General features: G+C 40.8%; 1 protein-coding gene across 1 annotated transcript in view; it reads right to left on the bottom strand.

Annotated features, from left to right (window-relative positions):
* LOC132778707 (aldehyde oxidase 3-like) overlaps nt 1-17,137 on the bottom strand; it is a 56,397-nt gene that overhangs the window by 14,603 nt on the left and 24,657 nt on the right. Inside the window, exons 16-25 of the mRNA XM_067470597.1 lie at nt 16,664-16,756; nt 14,721-14,890; nt 12,199-12,313; nt 10,442-10,561; nt 7,996-8,092; nt 6,582-6,706; nt 5,379-5,512; nt 4,986-5,073; nt 4,214-4,300; nt 2,160-2,351 (exon numbers count right to left, since the gene is read on the bottom strand). Coding sequence (XP_067326698.1) covers nt 2,160-2,351; nt 4,214-4,300; nt 4,986-5,073; nt 5,379-5,512; nt 6,582-6,706; nt 7,996-8,092; nt 10,442-10,561; nt 12,199-12,313; nt 14,721-14,890; nt 16,664-16,756 — 1,221 coding nt within the window. The remainder of the gene's footprint in view (nt 1-2,159; nt 2,352-4,213; nt 4,301-4,985; nt 5,074-5,378; nt 5,513-6,581; nt 6,707-7,995; nt 8,093-10,441; nt 10,562-12,198; nt 12,314-14,720; nt 14,891-16,663; nt 16,757-17,137) is intronic.

Genomic DNA, 17,137 nt, shown 5'->3' with positions numbered 1-17,137 from the left:
AGATCAAGAGAATATGGCAAGACTATACAGAAGATCTGTATAGGAAAGATAATAATATTGGGGATAGCTTTGATGTTGTGGTGAATGAATTAGAACCAGATATCCTGAGAAGTGAGGTTGAATGTGCCTTAAGAAGCATTGCTAATAACAAGGCAGCGGGAGACAATGGGACCCTAGCTGAACTGTTTAAAATCTTGAAAGAGGATGCTGTCAAGGTGATCCTTGCCATTTGCCAGCAAATATGGAAAACACAAGAATGGCCATCAGACTGAGAGAAAAAATAACTTATATCCCCATACTAAAAAAGGGAAAAGCTAAAGACTGCTCAAACTTTCGTACAGTGGCACTTATTTCACATGCCAGTAAGGCAATGCTCAAGATCCTGCAAGGAAGACTCCAGAAATACATGGAGAGAGAGTTGCCAGATGTACAAGCTGGGTTTAGAAAAGGCAGAGGAACGAGAGACCAAGTTGCCAATATCTGCTGGATAACGGAGAAAGGCAGGGAGTTTCAGAAAAACATCTATTTCTGTTTTATTGACTAGTCTAAAGCCTTTGACTGTGTCTAAAGCCTTTGACATAATAAATTGTGGCAAGTTATTGGTGGTATTAGGATACTAAACGACATTGCCTGTCCCCTGCAGAATCTGTATAACAACCAAGCAGCAACAGTCAGAACCGACCATGGAACAGCAGACTGGTTCAAGAGTATGGCAGAGCTGTATACTCTCATCCTACATATTCAACTTGTATGCCAAACATATAATGTGATATGTGAGGCTTGATGAATCCAAGGCTGGAGTTAAAATTGCTGGAAGAAACATTAACAACCTTAGATATACAGATAATACCACTTTGGTGGCCAAAAGTGAGGAGGAGCTGAGGAGCCTTCTAGTCAAAGTGAAAGAGGAAAACGCAAAAGCTGGGTTGCAGCTAAACGTTAAAAACCCAAGATTATGGTAACCAGACTGATTGATAACTGGCAAATAGAGGGAGAAAATGTGGAGGCAGTGACAGACTTTGTATTTCCAGGAGTGAAGATTACTGTAGATGCAGACTGCAGCCAGGAAATCAGAAGATGTTTATTTCTTGAGAGGAGAACAACGACCAAACTTGATAAAATAGTGAAGAGTAGAGACATCACACTGGCAACAAAGATCCGGACAGCTAAAGCAATGGTATTCCCCGTAGTATCCTATGGATGCGAGAGATGGGCCATAAGGAAGGCTGAGCAAAGAAAGGTAGACACTTTTGAACTGTGGTGTTGGAGGAAAATTCTGAGAGTGCCTTGGACCGCGAGAAGATCAAACCAGTCCATACTTCAGGAAATAAAGCCCGACTGCTCACTGAAGGGAAGGATATTAGCAGCAAAGATGAAATACTTTGGTCACATAATGAGAAGACAGGAAAGCTTGGAGGAGATAATGATGCTGGGGAAAATGGAAGGAAAAAGGAAGAAGGGCCAACCAAGTACAAGATGGATGGATGGTATCAGGCCCGTAGCCAGGATTTTGTTTCGGGGGGAGCTGAGTTTGATTCGGGGGGGGGGGGGTGAGTCTGAGTGAAAGAGGGTCTACCCTAGCAAACCTTTTGTATCATTACCCCAATACCCCCATGCATATGGGATATATTGAACATGGTGATCAGATCATGATATGAATAAACATAACAGTTTAAATAATGTACCAGTAAGGCCTTCTCGCGGACCACCATGAGAATTTCGGGGGGCGGGGGGCTGAAGCCCCTCAAGCCCCCCCCCCCCCGGCTACATGCCTGGATGGTATCCTTGAAGTGACCTGGATGGTATCCTTGAAGTGACTTGAAGGAGCTTGGAGTGGCCATGGCCGACAGGGAGCTCTGGCATGGGCTCGTCCATGAGGTCATGAAGAGTCAGAAGCAACTGAACAAATAAACAACAAAAAAGTAATTGTCCCCTTTTCAAATCTTTTCATTTTATAATCCGCAAGGCAACTAATAGTAAGGCTGTCCAGGGGACGAGTGTGTATAGGGAGTGGATTGGAGGGGAGCATTCAAGACTCTCAGGCCTACCAATGTATAATTTTTGACAATATGAATTAGAAAACATTGATTTGGCAAGATAAGGAACAGCTATAGTCATAAACATTACAGTCCTCCAACATATGCCCTTCCTGTATTTACCTCATCATGTGGCAAATAAAGATAATCTGCCACAGCCGCTATCCAGGTCTCTGTAGAAAGGCCTGCCTGTGCAAATCCAAATCCTCGAAGAGACGTGTTTGAGTGTAGATTAGTTTTGCAGGCCCGGCCACGGCATCGGAAGTTTTGAATGTCATATGCATTAGGACATTTTAGCAAAACATATTCAATAACCTAAAATACAGGAATAGGCAATTACCAGTATATACTTGAATCTAATGTGCCATCTAATCTAATGCACACCTCAATTTCCAAAACCCTGAAACCAAAAAACGTATTTGCTGGTGAATGTAATATGCAGTGGCAAAAAGTGCACTTGTCATTTGGCCAAAAAAAAAAAAAAGTGGACATTAGAGTTGCTGCCTGCTTAGGATTCTTTCTTTCAAAAGAGAAGTGTTAGAGCACCAAAGCTTCCAGTGGTGGAAAGGAAAACCTCAAGGTGCATCTATGCTTTAGAATGAATTCACTTTAACTGCATTGGTCCAATGCTATGGAATCCTGGAGGCTGTAGTTTTACAAGGCCAAAGAATGCTAATATCTCACCAAACTACAAGTATTTATAGCCTTGAGCCATGACAATTAAATGAAAGATGACATCCTTCAAAGAGGAGCTCCAGGTGCAGCTCCTGAAGCTGCTTCCTCTTTGGCTTTGGCTCAACAAAAAGATTACTTTATGACGTGAATCTAACATGAACCCTAAGTCTAGAGAGGTCATTTAGCCAAAAAAAGTGAGCATTAAATTCGAGTAATAGAGTAATTTCAGATTTGTCAATCATTCTGTGCCTTACTGAATTTGCAAAACAAAAACTCAGAAACAAAATAGGAAAGTAGATGAATGGTGTGTCCACTTAGACACAAACCCCTCCACATCAGCTGGTTATGACATCATTAGGAGGTTAATATCTGTGTTGGCCCTTCCTATTACTTATTCCACTGATTACAGAGAAGGGATTGGGAACCTCCAGATATTGTGGGGCTGCTGTAGTCAGCCAAATTAGCCATGGGGATGAAAAGAGATACTGTCCAGCAACATCTGGGAGGATATAAGGGCTTCAATGTGGCCATAAGAGAACAAAATAGCTATAGTGAGGTTATGTTTCCCAAATTTATGAGGCCTATCAAGTCCAACTCAGCCCATCAACCATGCATGAGAAATAGCAGATATTTATCTATACTTCCTCACCCTGAAAACTCACTTCAGCAATGCTAATCCACAAAGGAATTATCTTGTACATACATTGGAAATCTTCAGGGGCTATTACCAGCTGATGTAGATACTGCTGAGGTAGGAAGACCAGTGGTCAGACCACAAGGACCTTTCACATGGCCTGGGGGGTTGTACCGTTGCACTGGCAGTCACCGGTGAAAGGGAAGATGTGGGGAGGTGCCTCATGGTTTCCCACATGCCCTTCCTGTTTCCCCCATCATATGGTGGGGATGGGACAGGGTGCATAGACACCCTGTCCCTGCCCTCATCATATGGGAGAAAGGGCGGCAACCCGCGTTGCCCCACCACTCTTTCCCCCATCATATGGGGAAAAGGGGAGGAAAGTGCGGGTAGCTCTGATGGAGCTACCCAAAAAACACTTTCCTCCCCACAGTGAAGAAGAAAGCACCTTCTGACACTTCTCCTCCACTTTAGGAGGAATATGGATGGGGCCTGCAGAGCATCGTCTGATGATGCTCGGCAGTCCTCGTACTGGCCCCGGTGAAAAGCAGCAAAATGGGGCTATTTAGCCCTGTGTGAAGATTCCTTGTTAGTATATGTTTGCTCCGTCTGTTCCACAGTGATAAAGGCAAGGGGTTTTAGGCTGGGGCTGCAGTCCAATAACATCTGGGAGCACATTTTATGTACACCTGATTTAAGGGATTGCACACACATTACATCTAAAGAAATGCCAAAACCTGTCAATATTATACAGTGTGTTCAAGCTGTACATGATTACAGCAGCAACCATTTAAAATATATACATTATTCTTCTATCAGGTATTAAAAGGAAACCCAATTTCATGCCGCTTTCAAGCAAAAAACTTACCAATTCAGACTCATCTAGTGTACATCCACCATTTACGTAGAATTCCAGATCAACAGCTTTAATTTTACCATCAGTCATGAATCCCACCTAAAAACACATTAGCACATTGTACTCATGAGACTCAGTCATTTCTTCATCTTCTATTTTCTCTATTACAGGTTTTAAAAGATTAACAACTGGATGAAAAAATATTTTTCTGTGGCATTCCTTGTTCCAATGGCATATGACATCAGCTTGCCTCAAAGCATTTAACAATAGTTGAAGTTGAATCTTTTGGTGTACCATGTCACAAAAATAGTGTCCTTCCAAGAGAATGAAAAGAGAGAGGAGAAAAACGGAACTTGCTATTATATCAAATCATGATAAGAATATGGTTGTTAAGCTCTCGGCAAGGCAATTTCACAGGAAGCCTCTGTGTCTGCTGATCCTTCTGACAGTACCCTCCATGGGCCCAGACACTTGCCATATGTGGGCGAAGACTGTCTTACAGGCATCTTCTTGTCAAACTAAGAAAGGCATTAAACATTAAAACAAGCACATGGAGGTAGGGGGCAGTTGGAAAAGTGCCTGGGGACTGCTATTGATCTTGTACAGCTTATTAACAGAAACAATGAATCTTGTACATGCATCATTATTACTTGGGGAACAAATTCATTCTTTTTGGGAAATAATATAAAAATTTGCAGTGGATACATGCAAATTCTAGCTCACCATCAGCCCATACTGAGAAGACCTTCATATAATAAGACTTGGTGGAATTAGTACTACTTACTTTGTATTTTCCCCAGAGAGGATGTCGACCTCCAGTTATTCGCATGTCATCATCTCGCTCCAGGATAAAACGGACAGGACGGCCTGTTCTAAATCAAAACAAAGGCTTCAAAATAAGCTGCTGGGAAAACAAAGTGTAGCTGCTAACTGGATACCCTTGAGTTACAAAATATGAATGTTCTGTCTTAGGGTGTGTGAGACAGGGCCAAGCAGTGCTCAGGGGAAGAACACAATGGCTCTCTCTTCCATTCCAGTTACAAAGACATGCTGAAGTGGCCACTGAATCTTTTCCCAGTCTTGGTGATAGATGAGAATCCTTCTTTGCATGTCAGGTCAATTTGCTACCCTTTGTTTTATGTTTGTTAGGGAGACTATAAAGAAGGACAGCACTTACTTATGGGCAGCTACTGCTGCAGCTGCTGCAAAACATGAAGTTTTTAATCCTTTGCCTCCAAAAGCTCCTCCCATTCGTCTTGTGTGGCATGTGATCCGATTGGCTGGAACATCTAACACCGAAGCCACCAATTCCTAGGAAAAAGTATTCCACAGGGTTTTTTGATATTATACAAACACAAAATTTTTGAAAAGAAAAATGGAAGTCAAGACTTGGCAGCAGAGTCTGTTGAAAGAAATGAGATTGGAAACCAATGACAAGTGCTCTTTGTGACTTTGGCTGCAAATATAAGTGGATCTGACTTTTAAAAATAATGTTATATATGAAAGGATGCACCCAAAGAGCTAATACAAATCAAAAATTAATCCAAATTTGTAACAAGCTAAGTGTTAAACCCTCAGGAAAATACAACACGGTGGCTCCAACAGACCAATGGAGAAATGCCAGATAATAATGATAATGATGATGATAACAAAAGCAACAGCAACAACAACAACAACAACAACTTTATTTTTGTATCCCGCCACCATCTCTCCGAAGGAACTCAGGGCAGCTAACATGGGGACCAAACCCAGATGATAACTGTGGCAAAACTGCTAGACACTCATCACTGCAACCAAAAAATAGCCGGTGGTGAAAAACAGGAGGCATCCCATCTGTCCATAGAGATCCGCAGCTCAAGCCAGCTGCCTGATGCTTCCTCCCATGTGATGAGGTAGGGGGGAAGCTGGGACGGTGTGGGGGTACGAGGCAACAGGTCCCTATGTTCCCCAGGGCAGGTGCTGCCACAATTTCCGTGATCCACAGCAATTCACAGCAATTCTGGTGGCAAGCATGAGGAGGTCCTAGAACTGTGTAAAGTGGAATCATAGTACCAGAAATGCAGACACTAGTCCCTTTCATCAGATAAAGGATGGAGACTATGTCTTTGACTACTTCATTCTTAACGGTCTACCATTCTTGGACTTTAGTAATTCTAATACTACTATGTGAATCAAACATATGATATTATGATTTGATTTTTTAAAACCTTAATGTTTTGTAACTGTATTTACAGCAATTAGTCATGATTAATCATGTCATTGTTTGAATCATTTTGACAACATTCAACTTAAACACTTTGAAAAAAAATATTCAATGATTCCTGCTGAAACCATGGCACTTCCTTTCCATATTGAAGGCCAAAGTTTTGGGTCACCTCACCTGTGCACCTGAAGTATCCTGTGTAGAAACATAAATATCCATTTCCTCATCCTCTTTTCTTGGAATAGCAAATATACTATTTGTTTCCAAGTAAAAATGTTCTTGGCCTCCAATATGAATTTCACCTGTTCAAAAAAGTGCAGATTATAATACTGCATTTATTTTATTTCTGCCTTGATAGTTAAATGAATATAAACTATATATAGGAAAGGTTGCTTACCTGTAACCATGTCTATTTGAGTGGTCATCTGTGAAATTTGCACCTGTGGTATGCAGCTGTTCGGACTCTACTGCAAAAGCTTGCTCAGATAAGGGACTCCAGCCCATCCCCAGCAATGATATAATGAGACAGCAGGGCCTGGGTCCTCAGTTCCTGTACCACAAAGCAGCAGCCATGAACCAAAGCATGAAAAATGCAGGGAGGATGAGAGGGTTGTTCGAATTTCACAGATGACCACTTGAAGAAACAAGGTTACAGTTAAGCAACCTTACTTTCTTCAGTGTGGCCTCTGTGAAATATGCACATTTGGTAGACAAGCTAGTTATCCCACGGATGGTGGGCATCATGCCAATGCAGAAAAAAGAATTGCTCTCCCAAAAGCCACATGCTTCTTGGTGGCCAAGTCCAGTTTGTAGTGGGAAATGATTGTGTGCAGTGTCAACCAAATGGCTGCATGACAGATGTCATCCAGTGCCACAACCCTAAGGAATGCTATAGATGTAGCCATGTCTTATGTGGCCACCATGAGGTGACAAGGAAGCAGTTGACCTACTCCATCTGGAGACATGCCACCATCCTGGATAAGAGTGGCAGGGGTGGAAAAACAAACAACATATTAATTGTCCAATCCAGAAGGAAGGCATTTACTAAACAACCAATCTGCTGATGGCGAGAGAGACGGGCACCAAAGAAGAGGCATTTGGTGTTGAGGGGGGACACAAAGAGATCCACAAGAGGGGTTTACCATTTGCGAAAGAGGGCCTGAGCTTGCAGGTGGTAAAGAGACCATTTGTGGTCAGCATGCACCATCTCAGTATGTCATTGGTGGGGATGGGCAGGGCTAGAGTCCATTAATTGAGCAAGCTTTTTTCAGTAGAGTCTGAACAGCTGTGTGGATGCAGGAAATAACACAGGTGCATATTTCACAGAGACCATGGTGAAGAAACTATGTTTAGGACACCCCAAAACAATCCAAATTCAGGAATAAACACTTCTTCAGAGAAAGGAAAGATTTACATAGGAAGAGTTTTTTTTTGTCTGAGGTGCAACAATATCCAATGCTATGGTTTTCATCTAAGGGAATTTTTCTGGTCTGCAAAAAGAAGCTGTTCAGTGCTACATTTCAGTGACAGGTGTATCATTTCATGAATCTACCTTGCAGTAGGATTGCATCCAGGGTTGGTGGTGGCTTACCTTCTAGGATTTTGTCAACAATCTCAAAGCCTTCTTCAACATTTCCTTTTTCTATTTTCTTTTCTCTTGACAGGAATGAATTATGCTCTATTGCCTCCTATAAGAGGGGAATAGAAGAACATATATAAATGTGGTACTGTTCCATTATCTGGGTGGAGGCCACAAGGGGGAGCTAGAGAGAGAAGAATAGTCCATTTTATGGGGGTTGAAGCAGGAAACAATTTCCTCCTGTTTTCCTGTAATTCCCCCACCAATATCCCTGTCATGGAAACAACCCTTGTTTATAACATTGGAAGTTGGGAGGGGGAAATACGACCTTATTCTTCCTACCAGTTATCCAGATTCTTTCCTCTAATCGGTCTCAGAATGAACAGCCACAGACCAGTACCTAATATTATTGTTGCTTGCCATAGCATTGCACTTAATTCCCGGGCCCCCTAGAATTTTTGGGCTTGCACAAATCTTGGCCTAGCCTTTTAAATTTTTAATTGCCTTGAACAGGCAGGATTACTTTTAATATATGTGTTTTATGGCAACAATTGTTATGCTTATATTTTGTTTGTTAATCTTATGGTTATGTTGTTTTTACTCTGTATGTTTTGTGATGTTACTTGGGAACAGCTCTGAGTCCCCTCGTGGAGATGGAGTGATATATAAATAAAGTTTTATTATTATTATTATTATTATTATCATTATCATTATTATTATAGTGAAAATGGGGGAAATGGTTTTTCTCTTTCAACTCCCCCGCCCCTGTAAAATACACTATCCTTCTCTCTCTAGCACCTCTTTGTGGCCTCCGCTGGGATAATGGAACAGTACCTAAAAGGCTGCTATGACCACGATTGATCTTTGTCTTCACCACTATGTCTTCACCAAGCTCATTGCCTAACATGAGCTGGACAATATGCTCTTTTCCTGTGCACTGAATTCTGTAAAGTGTACAAGGCATGAGCATAATTTTTAAAAGTTACTTTGTTAAAATTTAAACGCCTACAGCCTATGAGTTAATATAGCAGTTGACCTGTTTGTACAAAGATGTAACTTTTGCATTCTTTGATTTCAAATGATTACACACACAGTCCAACCAAAAAGCAAAACAAAACTTGGTGCCTTGGTTTTTAGGCCTGTTCCTGTAGTTATTTGGGGGTATTGTTTTAGAAAACTGCATTGGATAGACCACATCAGCTTAGTTTCTTAGATATGGTTATCATGATTTTTTTATGGGCAAGCAGATGAAGACTCGTATATGGCATATGTTCTGTATCTCAAAACCTAGGTCCGAAAGGGGAAATTCAGTGCAATTTCTGGGAACTATAGCAGCAGGTACCCAGAAATTGAGCCAACATTTGGGACACCAAAATGTGTGTTGGCTAGCATTATTCTCTAATGACCTCATCAGATGTGTGTTTTCCCATCCTAGTGTTCTGCTGGCATGCTGCTGGGAGAGAGTCTGTTCGAGCCCATCATATGATACAGGGGTACTTCTGGCAGGGCTCCATTGGGCTCAGTCCTAGCAGCATGCTGGCGGCTCGCTAACAGGGAGCCCTACCCGCATCCTCATTGAAGAAGCTGGGGGGGGGGGGGACACAGGAAGAAGCTGGGGTCAGCCGTGAAATGTCATGAGATGGCAGCTCACAACCAACCATGGTAAGAGGTTGCAAGCTGGGTGCTGCCCCACAGTTTCCCCCACTGTCCCCTGGCTTCTAGATCTCCATCTGATGAGGTACTAAATTCAATTTATCTCAAGGTGTGGCTAGCCTGAAGAACCTTGCTGATGAGTCTGCTGGTCCAACAAAATCTAAATATACCATTTTCTTGTGCTTGCGATGTGATTTTGCACATAGCTGTAGAAATTTTCCCTCTGTTGGAGGGGAGGAAAAGGAATGGAAACAAACAAGAGATCACAACTGTTTCCTTGTATGGAAATGTTAGCACTTTTCTAGAAGGAGGAAAGTTAGGACTGAAAGACCCCCGATTTCTAAAACACTATACATAATTTGTAGAGGTTTGATAGGGACATATTTTGTTTCTCCTTTTAATAGGTGAATTCTAACTCATCTGCAGAAAATAATCAACAATATAACACCAGTCAAAAACCTCAGTTTGTTTTGGAACCATGCCATAAGATATAGTGGTGGCTACAGGCTGGGATATCTCCAAAAGTGAATTAGACACATTTATTGAGGTCATGATTGCCAAGTATGGTGGGTATATGGAATCACTTTCTAAGAAGGCCAACCACAGTGGAGGCCTGTTGCCTTCATGTTTTATTGGAGGGCTTCTTAGTTAAATGAACACAATCTGGCTGGTCAGGAATAGCATGCTAGACTAGATTTGCCCTTGTTCTGAACTTGTAAGGTTCATCTTATTTCCACCACTGGCTAAGGCAGGCGGAATACAAAAGAAATACCACAAATCTTCACAAACACACACTGGGTTTTACCTCAATGGTCAGAATCAGTTCCAGATCTTGATACTCTATGTTCACTTTGCTTCTGGCATTCTTCGCACATTCATAGGTCTCTGCGACTATACCACAGATAATGTCTCCAATGTAGATCACCTACACGAGAACCAACCAACATGAAACTGAGTGGCTTTATTATGTTAGAACTATGTGTGTGTAATGTGAATTTTTTCAATTGGTAGTTTAAAGCTAGCATGTGTGAAGCTTTTCAGTAGAGCAATGGGTTAAATGCACAAAGTGAAGTTTCATTGCAGAGTCACTTTGGAACTTTGCTAGCTTCCATTGATGTAACCAAAAATATGTCACTGCTTTGGTATGTAGGCGGGAGAACTTTGCTGATAGTTGTTCTTTCCCTCGGTGCCATTAATCCTTGTGAACTGTCTCTGGCAGTGCTTGGTGTATATAGCTGTAAATTACTTCAAAAAGGCAATAAAGATAAGAACCACCGATGGACTGAAAGCTGCTTGTGAACGTGTGGATTTTATGGTGGATTTTATTATTGTGGGACTAAGCAGAAGCTAGATCTCTTATGGAGAGTGGAAGGTGGCTAATTAACCCTCTCACCCATAAGCCAAAATATTATACAATATGGTAACAGCATGGTTTTGAGGCAGCCCAGTCAACATTATTCTATGACCATTTTCAAATTGTGTTTTGAAATTTTCTTGGAATTCTTCTAGGAATGTCTCTGGTGCATTTTACAATGAAAAGATCAGCAGAGGTCAGGCGATGACAGCTATGCATGAGGGCTATGATAGACATACCAAAAGAGAAGAATTGCACCATACACAAAGAGAAGAGGTATATTATACACATCATTCATATATCTTGTTTAAATAATATAGATTGATAATATATAATGATGCTAATTTCTAGGTGTTTGCTATAATTTAGAGCAGGGGTTCTCAAACTAAAGTCCAGGGGCCTGATATGGCCCTCCAAGGTCATTTACCCGGCCCTCACTCAGGGTCAACCTAGGTCTGAAACTACGTGAAAGCACACAACAACAATCCTATCTCATCAGCCAAAAGCAGGCCCACACTTCCCATTGAAATACTAGTAAGTTTATATTTGTTAAAATTGTTCTTCATTTTAATGATTGTATTGTTGTAAAGTGTTTTTTGCACTACAAATAAGATATGTGCAGGTTGCATAGGAATTCATCCATGGTTTTTTTCCCAATTATAATCCGGCCTTCCAACACTTTGAGGGACTGTGACCTGGCCCTCTGTTTAAAAAGTTTGAGGACCCCTGATTTAGAGAATGTCACAGAAAGAATTTTGATCAGTTGATCTGTCTGTTGTCCAATTTTGTTGTTCAAGGGGCAATTTTGAGACCTCTTCTGCTTTCCCTTGTTCACAGTTCTTGCTCTTTAAACCAGATTTAGTCTTGGCTATACATTTAGAGGAACTCTCCTCTGTGAAGCAGTGGACACAAGGTGGAAACCAGCTCATGCAGTGTTCAACGGAGCCCTTCTACATTTCTCAGTAAAGACCTGCAGTGATGGTCGCAGTTACAATGAGTGATTATTTTCCTTCTATGGAACTAGTTAGCTTGTTCCTTCCAAACATTGAGTTCTGCTGGTTTAATTGAAAGTATTTAAACATAATAATCAGGAATATGAACCTCTTACAGAGAAAAAAGTAGATTTAGGAGACAATTCCATACTTTTCTATCTGAACTCAGTGGGGGATTTTTTGTGAGTTGGACAAAAAGTCTAAATGAAGATGTACCTCATCTTCAGCAAACACTTTCTCATCTTTATCACCATTTTCTCCTGGAATATCATCAGCTGTTACCACAGCAACTACCCCCGGCTCTTCCAAAGCATTTGATACATCAATAGATCTGAAAAAGTAAAGGGCATTAAAAAGGGTGTATTCTAAGGGTTAAATGAATTGGTGAATATATGTGCCTGCTTATTGTTTAAAATGGAAAGGATAAAAAATAAAAGCAAACTCTCCTATTAGGTAATGGATGGGAATGATTAGATGAAATGCATAGTCCTGCAATTAGAAATAGGTAATTTGAGGCTGAAATTGCCAATAAATAGGACAACATTAAACAAGTAGACACCATGAATTGAAACAAGTTGTCTGGTTTCAAATTTTACAATAGCAAGGGTGTTTACATTACAAATGTGTCACTTTGATGCCATTTTAAGTGCCATAGTTCCAACTATAGCATCACTGCCACTAAACGCGAGGACTTCTAAGTATCCCTCTTGCTATGGATCTACATGTGAGGGCTTTTGAGAAATCCTTGTGGTTTCTGTGTGATACTGTATTTTAATAGTATCATTTCTGGGCACCACTGCCCTTGCCACCACAAGCATGCTAATAGCACTATAGTAGTGGTCCCAGAGATACAGCTTAATAGTGTAACATTAGAAAATGTTGACCATTTCCGCTACCTTGGCAGCCACCTCTCCACCAAAGTCAACATCGACACTGAAATACAACACTGCCTGAGCTCTGCAAGTGCAGCATTTTCCCGAATGAAGCAGAGAGTGTTTGAGGACCGGGACATCCGTAGGGATACCAACTTGCTTGTCTATAAAGCTATTGTCCTCCCAACCCTGCTATATGCCTGTGAAACGTGGACTGTCTACAGACGTCACATGCAACTCCTAGAACGATTCCATCAGCGCTGCCTCCGGAAAATCCTGCAAATCTCTTGGGAAGACAAGCGGACAAATGTCAGCGTGCTGGAAGAAGCAAAGAGCACCAGCATTGAAGCAATGGTCCTCTGCCATCAACTCCACTGGGCCGGCCACGTTGTCAAGATGCCTGACCACCATCTCCCAAAGCAGTTGCTCTACTCTGAACTTAAGAACGGAAAACGGAACATTGGTGGACAGGAAAAGAGATTTAAAGATGGCCTCAAAGCCAACCTTAAAATCTCTGGCATAGACACTGAGAACTGGGAAGCCCTGGCCCTTGAGCGCTCCAGCTGGAGGTCAGCTGTGACCAGCAGTGCTGCAGAATTTGAGGAGGCACGAGTGGAGGGTGAAAGAGAGAAACGTGCCAGGAGGAAGGCGCGTCAAGCCAACCCCGACCGGGACCGCCTTCCACCTGGAAACCAATGCCTTCACTGTGGGAGAAGATGCGGGTAAAGAATAGGGCTCCACAGCCACCTACGAATCCACAAGGAAATCCATCATGGAAGACCATCTTACTCATCCAACGAGGAATTGTCTGAGTAAGTAAGTAAGTGGTCCCAGAGGCACATGTGTATAATAAAAATGATCTATCAAACACAAGTTCAATATACAGCTAAAGATTGCTTGTTTACAGAATTTCAAGACTTAGTTCTTAATGTTACTTTTTTCCACCCTGCAAGTGATTTCTTTATTCAGCAATCAATAGGGATAACAACATGGGCTATTACACTATGTAGATTTTTAAATTAAAATATAAAAAATAATAAATCAAAGTATGGAGTAATTAACACAGGTTTAGCATCCCTTATGCAAAATGACTGGTACCAGAAGTATCTTGTATTTCATCAGCTACTCCCACCCCCATATCATATGCAAAAAAGAAATGCCAATTATATATATATATATATAATGTTACTTATTTAACGCATCACAATCCAAACTGATTTTGCCCTGAGTCCCCTTTGCGGTTGAGAAGGACGGTATACAAATACTGCAAACAAACAAACAAATAAATACAATCTCACTGATTCGTTCATGTTTTTCTCATAATCTTCGCTGAATCTAACTGTTCTTAATTTCATTTATTTCTGTCCTTAACTGACTTTCTCCACCCCTTGTCCTATAGCCTTTCTAATAAACTACTTTGCCATAGAATGCAATTTCAAACTGCATTATATGGCAGTGTAGATGGAACTAAGTCTACCTGATCCATATTTCTCAGCTGATTCATTGTCTTTCATGTTCACCTTTTAAACATCTCTGTCACCCAACTGCCAGTCCACACTTCCATACAGATGGACCAGATGCACTTAATAAACCCACTGGGTACCTCCAAATTGCATTGTAATCTTAGGGCCCTTCCTTCCACACAGCCATATAACCCAGAATATCAAGGCAGAAGATCCCACAATATCTGCTTTGAACTGGGTTATCTGAGTCCACGCTGCCATATATTCCCGTTCAATGCAGATAGTATAGGATTTTATTCAGCTGTGTGGAAGGGACCTAATTTCAAATGGAGTTGGCTCTTCCTTCTTTTTATCTAGATCACATTCTGAAACTCAAAAAAAATTGTTCCCTTTAAATACTTACAGTATCTTTGCGTGTGCTCGTGTGCTGGTGACCACCGCCATGTAGAGTTGCCCATCTGCTGGAGCAATATCATCGACATAGACAGCTTCACCAGTGGTATGTTTAATACCAGACTCGTGCATGATGGGACGCCCAACTGGGTCCTGAGGAAGCTGATAAGGGTTTACATCCTGTGACACAGTAGGAAGTCAATCAGTCCTGGGATTTCAATTTTCATGGGCCCAATTTATGTGGACACAAGGCAAGGTGTTTTCCAGTAATAGTTCTCTAGTATTCGACCATTGTCTTATAAATACTCTGATGCACTTAAAAACCATTCTATATCACTGGGAGTTTGAATTTCAAAGATAGTGGCTGCTATGGATCCAAAACCGATTTATATTCACAAATCCTATACATTTATTATCATGGCACTACTGTTATGACCATAAAAGTTTCCAAATTAAACTTTTCTGAGCATCTGCAACTACAAATAGCAGGGGATGCTCTCTTGTCAAGCCGGGCACAACAGACAGACATTTCAACACACACTTCACTAGTAATCTCCAGTGCAAGGAGGAATGGCATATTTTGTTTAATTTAGGGATTTTTAGAGTTTATGTTGGTTTTCTTTAAAAAAAAATAGTAGTCCACTCTGGAAGCCTTTGTGATTTATAAATGCAATCTTAAATGCACAAATATACAAAACATATATTAGACAGATGGATATCAGAGGATCTGAATCACAGCTATCTTCAGCTAGCCGGTAATGTTAACAAATCCCTCTTTTTTCACTTGTAAACAACAAATAAAACCAGAAATGATTTCCCATCATTTCCTGTACAGTGGTGAAGAAAATGTACTCTATATACTCATGTATAAGTCTAGAAACTTTAGTTTTAAAAAAATCAACCAAAAAAACTTGGGCCAAATTCTCCACAGATCAATCCGAGTACTGTACCTGAGCTCCTATTTTTTTAAATTAGTACCCACCTAGTGGCACTTCCTTGAGTAGCAATGACTTCTGTTCCTGTAACTCTTTCTCTCATATCAGTTTTGAAACATTTGAAGGTTTCTTAGCTTACACAACTAATTTGAGATCCTATCATAACATGATACAGTTTCAGCCTAGACTTTTTTCTAGGCTATTCTACAACATAGAATTTCTTTTTCTGCATTCATTCTTCAATAGATCTGTTTGTATGTTTAGGAATAATGGCAAACCATCCAGCAAACAATCACATTCCCATCCCGAGGTTGGTTAGCATAATTTTTTTTTAATGTATTGTCAAAGGCTTTCATGGCCGGAATCACTGGGTTGTTGTAGGTTTTTCGGGCTGTATTCTAGAAGCATTCTCTCCTGATGTTTTGCCTGCATCTGTGGCAAGCATCCTCAGAGGTTGTGAGATTTGTTGGAAACTAGGATAATTGGGTTTATATATCTGTGGAAGGTCCAGGGTGGAGGGAGAACTCTTGTCAGAGCTAGGTGGGAATGTTGCAATTGGCCACCTTGATTAGCATTTGATGGCCCGAAAGTTTTTAGGTGTGCCTTGTTCCTGCCTTCTCACTCAACACCATCACTCAGCCTTCTCACCAGAATTTAAGCATCCATTTCTATTTCCTTTCATTATACTGATACAATCAGAAATATACATAATTTTGTACTTACCCTGACTCTCATGTGCTCATAGTTTGTATGCAATTTTATATCACATGACTCAGAATAGGTAATGATAAGTTATGTTGGACATTTAGTAAAGCATTGATTTTAATTTCCAAAGGCTATCATCCAAAAATAAAATAAAATATGGAATTCACATTTAACATTAGGACCCACAAACCTTTTCCTGTCATTGTATTAGTATTAGAGAAGGACGATACAACATAATAGAAAGGGCACTAATTTAAATGCTATAAAGATAGCCGACACCATTCTTACTTGTTACGAAACAAACTCCACTGACCTGGTATATTTGCATGCCTTGCGGTGGCTTCTCTTTGAACTCGCTTAAGGCACTCATGTATTCCTTTGGCAAGTCAGGATATTGGAAGGGATACTGTAAGAAGGTAATTTAAGAACTCATTCTTATTCTACCAACATTTATATTTCAGCAACATTTGGTATAACGTTTTGAACATTGACTTTTGTGAGGAACAGTCACATTCTCAAACCAGAATGGCCTCATTCATATGCACACAATACATTATAGTTTCACATTATGAGAAGAAGACTAAGCTCTCTACATTGACTTCCAGCTTCTCCCTTTTCTCAACTTCTCAGTGTGGCATGAGTGAAAGTTTTCTCAGGTACTCTCACTTCTAATTTAGATTAGGCACAGTTTAGAGCAGTGATTTCCAACCTTTTTTTGACCACGGACCACTTTGATCAGGGACACTTTGACTAGGGACCACTTGACCAGGGACCACTCTCCAACATT

This window comes from Anolis sagrei, chromosome 1 (genome assembly GCF_037176765.1).
Source record: "Anolis sagrei isolate rAnoSag1 chromosome 1, rAnoSag1.mat, whole genome shotgun sequence".
Taxonomy (NCBI): Eukaryota; Metazoa; Chordata; class Lepidosauria; order Squamata; family Dactyloidae; genus Anolis; species Anolis sagrei.
The sequence above is the reverse complement of the archived record's forward strand: the minus strand, read 5'-3'. Positions and strand labels throughout refer to the sequence as shown.